An 8,754-nucleotide genomic window follows, 5' to 3' on the forward strand; every position below is an offset into this window, starting at 1 on the left:
ACCATCCAAAATTAACGGCTCAGATTGTCCTAGATATTTTCAACGTGAAACAATGGAGATGGTAGAGAGGACAAATCACTTTTATTTTTTTTTCAGTCTCATTTGATTGTGTGGCTGCAAGCGGATCATTTTTTTTAATACAGCTAGTGTCCATGTTCAACAGAAAGAAGGCCCAAGATTGGACGGCCAGGATCTTTCAGTTGGAAAGACTTGCAACCTTCCATCCACGGTAAGTCCCATCTGATTAATAATCTAGATGAACAAAACATGGCCCCCACTTGTACGGACTGACTGAAAGTAGATTCATGTCACATCGACGGACGGAGGATCGTACAATTCCTCGAACTACAGCTCACCGGTGTTTTTTTTTTTTTTTTAATCGAGTTTGATATTCGTTTGGTACGCGGTTCTTGACGGACGCGGATTGCGTCCTACCCCCGCCCGTCTCCAGCTGGGAACGGGCAGGAGCTTTGAGTGGCCACCGTGATGTATGGGTCTTATCCACACCGTCCATCCATTTTTTCGTATCACTTTAGGGTACATGTTAGAAAATGAGGCAGATCCAAAGCTAAAGATGACCACACCACTGGAAGAAGCAGTGATAATGATTGTCACCGTTGAAAATTTTCTAGGGCCCACCGTAATGTTTATTTTCCATCCAACCTATTCATAAACTTACATAGACCTGTATAAAGAGAAAACACAAATATCATCTCCATCCAAAACTTCTGTGGCCCCATGAAGTTTTCAACGGTAAGAGTTTAATCCCCACTGTGTAGTCCACTTGAATCTTGCATCTGCCTCATTTTAGGGATTATACCCTAAAATGATACGAAAAAAATGAATGGACTGTGTGGATAAGACCCATACATCACTTCCTGCCCATTCCCAGCTGGAGACGGGCGGGAGTAGGAAGCAATCCACGTCCGTTCTTAAATTGAATTCATTTCGCGTCTGTCGCGACAAACAAAACAGAGTGTGTCGTCGTCACCTGGGCCCATACATGAGCTATTCCCACTATTTGAACTGTCCGTATTCTTTTTATTACCATAAACAAGCTTTTTCATTTTCTAATCTTTCATTTCTACAGTTGAAATCCTGCCATCCGAAATTTTATTTTCACAGCTCTAAATCAATTACAAATAGTGGTGTTCCCATTCATCCATTTAGGGTAACTTTCTTATATTGCAGAAAATGGACGGTTGCGATCTTCAGAACACTTATCATGTGAGCCCAAGTGGGCGGGGACACACGGTGGAGTTGAGTCGCAACAGAGGTAAAACGAACTCTTTTGACCATTCTTTCTCACCGAACTCCATGAATTACCCCCATCATATCTTTGTTTACCGTTGAATAGAAAACGAACGAACAATTTTGATGACCGTGAGTGTAAGTGGGGCCCATCGATGTGTGATCAGGACCATTGATCTCAAAACCCAAAGATCTGAAACACTTGTAGTACACGGTTTCCAACTAATGGGAAGCCAGAATCCAATGCTTGTTTACTACCATTTTAAAAGTAGTAGGACCCATCAATCGTACACATGTCATAGTTGCATGAAAACCTCAGATCAACCAAATCATCGGCCTGACGGTGGATGGACCGTAGCTGAAAATTTATGCAATAGCAGCCGTCTGATTTTCCATCAATATTTTAACTTCTGACCATCAGTACCATGGCCACCATTTGGATCGCTAGGATTACTGGATAAGTACGTCTTCCAGCAATGGTCCATTCCAATGTGCCCCATCAAGCAAATAATCACCACCATTTAGAATTATTTTTTTCATTGGAAGATTTTTAAGGTCATCTCCACCGTCGGTTGGAAAATTCCATACGTTATTGAACAATTCATGAATTATTCATGACTCGCTACTTATCTGCTGATAATACGCCGATTACTCATTAATTTAAAGAAAATCTCAAAACCCAAAGATTATTGATGGTGGGGCCCGTCAGATAACCCACTTGGATTACCGAACAATGGCCCAACTTGTAAAATCCCGAATATGATGTGATTTGCTCGGGTAGAGAAAATTTCACACGCTCGCGCTTATCTGGCACGTGCTACCTACCACCTCAACCATTTTAAAAGCTCTCACCACACATGCATATCAGCAACTCCCGCCTTTCCTTTTGCCCCTCAAAATGGCTCTTCCAATCTCATTTCTCCTCTTCTTTCACTTCATTCTCTTAACCGGAACTCTTCACCGGAATCTGACACACGCCGCCGGAGGCCAGTGGACCCTTCTCAAACCCTCCATCGGCATATCCGCCATGCACATGCAGCTACTAAGCAATGATCGTGTGGTCATTTTCGATCGGACCGATTTCGGCCGTTCAAACCTCTCACTACCGGACGGCAAGTGCCGGAACGATCCCAACGACAACGCCGTCAAGATCGACTGCTCAGCACATTCAGCTGAGTATGACGTGGCCACGAATTCGATCCGACCGCTCATGATCTTAACTGACACGTGGTGTTCATCTGGCACAGTAGCACCCGATGGCCGCTTGATCCAGACTGGAGGATTCAATGATGGAGATCGAACGGTCAGGATCTTCACCCCATGTGATAATTGTGATTGGGAAGAGAAACCAACAGCATTAGGTGTACGGCGATGGTACGCAACAAATCAGATACTACCCAATGGGTGGGCCATCATAATCGGTGGCCGTCGACAATTCAATTACGAATTCTACCCAAAATCCAACGGTATGGATCGAGTTTTCTCTCTTCCATTTCTACAACAAACAAGGGATCCTGAAGAGAACAATCTCTACCCGTTCGTTCATCTCAACGTCGATGGGAATTTATTCATTTTCTCAAATAATCGGGCTATCTTATTCAACTACCGCAACAATGCCATTGTAAGAACATACCCGAAAATGCCAGGTGGCGATCCTCGGTGCTACCCGAGCACAGGCTCCTCGGTTCTGCTTCCATTGAAGAATTTCAAAGAGGCGGAAGTTCTAGTCTGTGGCGGGGCCCCGATCGGGTCCTTCAATCAAGCGAATAAGAGCAATTTCATCAAAGCTTTAAATACTTGTGGACGGTTGAAAATCACTGATCAATCTCCACAATGGACGATGGAGACTATGCCAATTTCGAGAGTGATGGGAGATATGGTCTTGCTTCCGACCGGATACGTTCTCATCATCAATGGCGCTTCATCGGGGACTGCTGGATGGGAATTGGGCCGCGATCCGGCGACTAGTCCAGTCATATACAAGCCAGATAATCGAGCTGGATCTCGATTTGAAGTGCAAAACCCATCAAAGATTCCTCGCCTTTATCATTCAACTGCTATTTTACTTCGCGACGGACGGGTTTTGATAGGTGGAAGCAATCCTCATGTCAAGTATGTGTTCTCAGGTGTTCAGTACCCCACTGAACTAAGTTTGGAAGCGTTCTCGCCTCCGTATATGGAGTCATCCTATTCTGGTTTCCGGCCTAAGATTGTAACACCCACTTCACAAACCAAGCTGAATTATGGTGGGAATCTAGTAATTCAGTTTCAGGTATCACTGCCACTGAATCCGAAGGGAGTTTCAGTGACAATGGTGGCGCCGTCATTTGCTACACATTCATACTCCATGAATCAAAGATTGATAGTGTTGGGGAGTGGTCTTTCGGCGAAGACCGTATCGGGTTCGACATATGAAATCAGCGTATCAGCCCCAAATACAGCTGTGATTGCACCACCTGGTAATTATTTACTGTTTGTTGTTCATGGTGGGATTCCAAGTGAGGGAATCTGGGTTCACATACAGTAATTTTGTCTATTTTTCTTTTTTATATATACATATATACAAATTTCTTATAGAAAATGTGATTTTATACCCAATTCTTTTTATTTAAATGTTATAATTTTGTACTATTTTTATTCCAAAATGGAAATTGGGTGTAATGGAATGAAAAGAAATGGGTGTAGAAAGTGGCTTTCCAGACTATGTATGAGACATGCTAACATGCAACTGGTTGGAAGATAATTTTCCATACACCAAGTGAATAAATTCCAATATATCATGTACGTGCAAAATCTAAACCATCCAATAGGTTCGACCCACCAAGTGGAATATCTTGTGAAAAAATAAGCCTCATCTACTCATCAAGCAGACCACAATTGTATTTTGTTATTTATTGGTGTGGCCCAATTGATTAGTGGGCGGGGCTAAATTTAGGATAAGACAATCTTTTTCGTGGGGCCAACCTATTGGACGGTGTGGATTTCTCACATGCATGATAGGTTGCATGTGAACATTTCTCTCTTGTTTTTTTATTGAGTGAATTTTTAGAAGGAGATGAGCAAGGAGAAGGAGAAATGGGAGGTGTAAGATCAGATTCTTGTGACTTTTGTTTTCTTTTGGGAAGAAAAGGTGAGGATTCAAAGGTAAGAAGAAGAAGTGTCGGTTTTAGCTTTTGTCACTGCAAAATAAAAGAAAGAACATGGCCTTCTTTCTTTCTACTCTCGTCAATGTAGTCTTTGTACTTAACTTTTTTAAAATAAGGTGTAAGTTGTAAAGCTGAAAGAAAACTACGTTTGGATTTCCTTCCTTGCTTCTTTTCTCTTTTTCTCTGTCTTATGGTATTTCCATTTTTATACACTCCACGTGGCAGGGTTGTGTTTAAATCTGGTCCATCCATGTAGTGGGGGCTTTTTTCTTTTTTCTTTTTTGGTAGTTTGAAGTTAGTGGATGTTTCTATCCACCTGATCTGTGGCCCCCACTGGGAAACAAAGATAGTAAAAGGTTACGTGATGAAATAAAGAGAATTGATGGATAGGATTGTCTAATCGGTTTGATTCTTGGAAGATATGACATCCAGGGAGGCGGTTTGGCTAGTGAGGCTTTCACCACGTGGCTAGTGGTCGGTGCTATGTGGACCCCACCATGATGTATGTGTTTTATCCATGCCGTCCATCCATTTTGAAAGATAATCTTATGGGTTGATCTAAAAAATGAGGTAGATCTAAATCTCATGTGGACCACACCACGGGTAAACAGTAGTGATTGAATGTCCACCATTAAAAACCTTCTAGGGCCTACTGTAATGGTTATTTGACATCTAACCTGTTGATTAGGTCAGACAGACTTGGAAGAAGGGAAAAAATATACATCAACTTTTGTGGCCCCAAGATGTTTTTAACGGTGGGAGTTCAACCAATACTGTGCGGTCCGCTTGAGATTTGGATCAATCTCATTTTTTGTCTCATTCCATAAAATGATCTGGAAGAATGGGTGGACGGCATGAATGAAACACATACATCATGGTGGGCCCACAGAGCACCGACCACTAGCCATTGGCTAGTGGCAGGGGAATAGCCAATCCCTTTTCATGGCCCAGTAGACAGAGTCCTGCCACGTGTAGGCTCAGGGGATGGCGCTGCTATGATACGGTTGTGCTGGCTCTATTTCTCCACGTCGAGGGACACTGTAAGTTTGAAAGTCTGCCCACCTCACACGTGCAAACGATTCACACGTTTCAAAATCAGAGCCCATGTCTAAAACACCGGCCCTCTGTGACATCACGTGGGCCTATAAAAAAACATGAGCAATCATCCATTCACACGTTTCAAAAACAGAGAAGTTGACGGACGGCTCAAATTCTGTATACATGTGAGGGATGCACAGGGTGAGTGATCTGGACCGTTCAGATTGCCTCATGGATCGCCCGCATTATCCATCAAATGGACGATTAGATCAGATGGTCTGCAGCAAAAAGTACATTGATTGGACAGCGAGATTTTGTTGCGCCCATCAAACTGTGGGGCCCACCGACTGAAGAGTTAGCGTCATCACGCACGTGGCAACATCACATGATTCCCTCGTCGTTTGGTTGATGTGATGACCATCAAAAAGCTAGTTCTCCAAGTTATTGATCACCTGCGTGTGGGGGTGATCCAGTCCGCTCATCAGGTGGGGCCTACCGTGTAGGTATGACGTCATCATCACAGACTTTTATAAGATATTTGGGGTTGGTCCCATACGTGATCAAAGTCAACTCATCAGGTTGGTCACACTTCCTAACCGTCCATTTTTGCATTCATAACGTGTGGCCGTCTGATTGAGTGGGCCAGCCTGATTCCTGGCTAGTATCATAGGAGCAGATTAGCTGTTACCCTTCTCATGTGGGGCCCACCTTGATGGATTTTTTTCATGTCCATACCTCCCATCCGTTTTTTCAGCTCATTTAAAGACGTTACCTAAAAAAATTAAGTACATCCAAATCTCATGTGAACCACACCATTAGAAAAAGTGGTGAATGAATATTAAAAGCTTTTTTAGTCCACTAATCTTTGTATTTTCCCTTCATCCAAATCCATTTGACGTAATTAACGGGTTGGATGACAAATACACATTATGGATCTGTTTATGGTAAGCCTTAGGAGTTTTTAACGGTGAGCGTTCAAAAATCATTGTTTATTGTTGTGTGGTCCACCTGAGACTTGTATAAGCTAGCCACGTTGACGTAGACGCTCACTGTCTGACATGAATCGGACGTGGATTAAATGAGTACGAGAACGAGACAACAGCTCAGTACATGCGTCTCTCGTGGGCCCACCTCAATATATGTGGTGTATATTTAACTGTCCATCCATTTTGACAGCTAATTTTAGCTAACGGTGCAAAAAACAGAACTGATATAAATAGAAGTGGACGACACCATAGAAACATTGATTATTAAAAACTTCATAGGGTCCACCGTAATCTTTATTTTACATCCAAACCTATTGACAAGGTCACACATGATAGGCGGACGGCGTGGATAAAATACATACATTGCAATGGGCCCCACATGATTCTGAAACCGAGGAGATTGGTTGGGGCAGGGTAACCGCAATCCGCATCCACGCGAATCGCCCTTGCATAAACAGTTGCAAGAAACAAGATAAGCGCTAAATGGTGAAGAGATGCATCGCAGCTTAAGTGCCAATGTGACAGAGATCTGAACCAGCAATGGGATGGGGCTCGAAGTTAACATTCTCTGTACCAGAATTTAGGATAGACCTTTATCAAATGTTCGACACGTGTATATCGAATAAAAGCCCATGAGAGGATACTCTCAGCGGTCATGGTCACTCGATCAGGGCCACAAGTACATCGACATGTGAGGGACATTTCTCCTGATCCGAGGGTGTATTTGGGTCAGATTTTGATGGTCTGAATCCTTATATTTGGCCCGCAAGCGACACACTCAGATTACTTAAATTCGGATTTTATTCTTAAATATTTTCACGTTTCTCACCCTCTTCGCTTCGGGCTCAAGTTGTGGATTTCTAAACACAGTTAGGACTTGATTTCCGTAAGAGTTGTCAAGTCCAGTAATGCGGTCATATCTGTATAGTTTCAGGGTAATCGGACTTTCGACGTGCAGCCCACGTCCGATACGGAGTTTCGGCGTGCTCCCAAGAGCAATCGGGTTTAAGGATGGATTCTAGATTTCAGGGTAATATAGCATCAATGATTCTGCATGCTTTTGATCTTGTAGATCATATTTAAAGTGATTAGTGCTAATTTCATAAGCATTCTAGTTTAGCACTTGCTAATATTAACTTAATTTCTAAAGGATTTGGTTCTAGATGATTTCTGCCTGAGGTGGTACTCGGGTCTTTGTACGGATTTTTCTGAGACGTTACAACATGTAAGACCCGTATCCTAGTCCGTACTGTTCCGTCGACTACCATGATCTTTCCCGTTGAATTTCGGCAACCTGCGATGTATAATGATGTTTGCGTGTGACCCTAGGTTGTATCTAGTAGAATTTAGTCAGCTTAATCCAAGACTTGTACCATTGTGACCGCACCGTCGCCGCGGTTCCGGTGCCGCGTCTTATGCACCGATCTGATACCCTGACAGGAAGATGTGAGCCGGCATTTATTTCGAGAAAACACCGCGTATTTGCAATCCCTAGAGAATCTCTACAACATGTCCCATCAATCAATCACTCCATCAATCAATCACATCACATCATGTCAAGTATAAGAGCAACCCATGCTTCCTTTCTCCACAAGTCAAGCAAACCCCAAAGTCACCCATCACTCACCTAACCCATCACTCACCTCACATCCATCACTCTCTCTCCTTACAACCCTCTCTCTCCCTCTCTTTCTCAACACACATTTCCAAGCAACAAAGGAGAGAATAAAACGTGGACATCCATGCATTCCTAAATGAGAGAAAAGAGTGTATTAAGAGTGGCCCATTCCCATCATAAGATCCATCATCCTAGCCATTTAAACCTCATCACCCTCCATCAAAGTGAAGCACAAGGAGACCGGCATTCCAACGGACCGAAAAGATCGAACGGTGGGTGCTTATTAGGATAGATTTTTCATGTTTTGATGATGGGCCAAGTGTGGCCTACCGATTGATGGTATGGATCTCACTTTGGACCCTTGATGTGGCTGATACACCACCTTGATCCTCAAGATCGTTTCATGATGGGGTCATTCTCCATTGCCCCCATCATGATGTTTATTTTCCTTGTATGGATAGGGTCATCCAGACCTTACATTTGGTGGAGAAAGGATCTCCACCGTTGATTTTCGGTTTGATGGGCCGACGTGTAATAGGACCCGCTTGATGTATGATCGCTTGCAGGGGTGAGGGCTCATAGTGGCGGAGCCCTCCATCACATGTGTCCCACTCTCTTTCTCTCTCTCTCTCTCTCCCTCTATTTTTCATTTGTTTTGGTGTGTGAAAATGTGATTGTTTGGCCCCCTTAATGAGCTATGACATGTCCAAACCGC

At 43.3% G+C, this 8,754-nt stretch overlaps 1 protein-coding gene across 1 annotated transcript; it reads left to right on the forward strand.

Moving 5' to 3' along the window:
• The first annotated feature begins 2,104 nt into the window (after positions 1–2,104).
• LOC131243422 (aldehyde oxidase GLOX-like) lies at positions 2,105–4,365 on the forward strand. Its single transcript, XM_058242783.1, has one exon. It carries the CDS (start codon positions 2,150–2,152, stop codon positions 3,776–3,778), a length of 1,629 nt encoding a protein of 542 aa, XP_058098766.1. The 5' UTR covers positions 2,105–2,149; the 3' UTR covers positions 3,779–4,365.
• The last annotated feature ends 4,389 nt before the right edge of the window (positions 4,366–8,754 follow it).

This window comes from Magnolia sinica, chromosome 4 (genome assembly GCF_029962835.1).
Source record: "Magnolia sinica isolate HGM2019 chromosome 4, MsV1, whole genome shotgun sequence".
Taxonomy (NCBI): domain Eukaryota; kingdom Viridiplantae; phylum Streptophyta; class Magnoliopsida; order Magnoliales; family Magnoliaceae; genus Magnolia; species Magnolia sinica.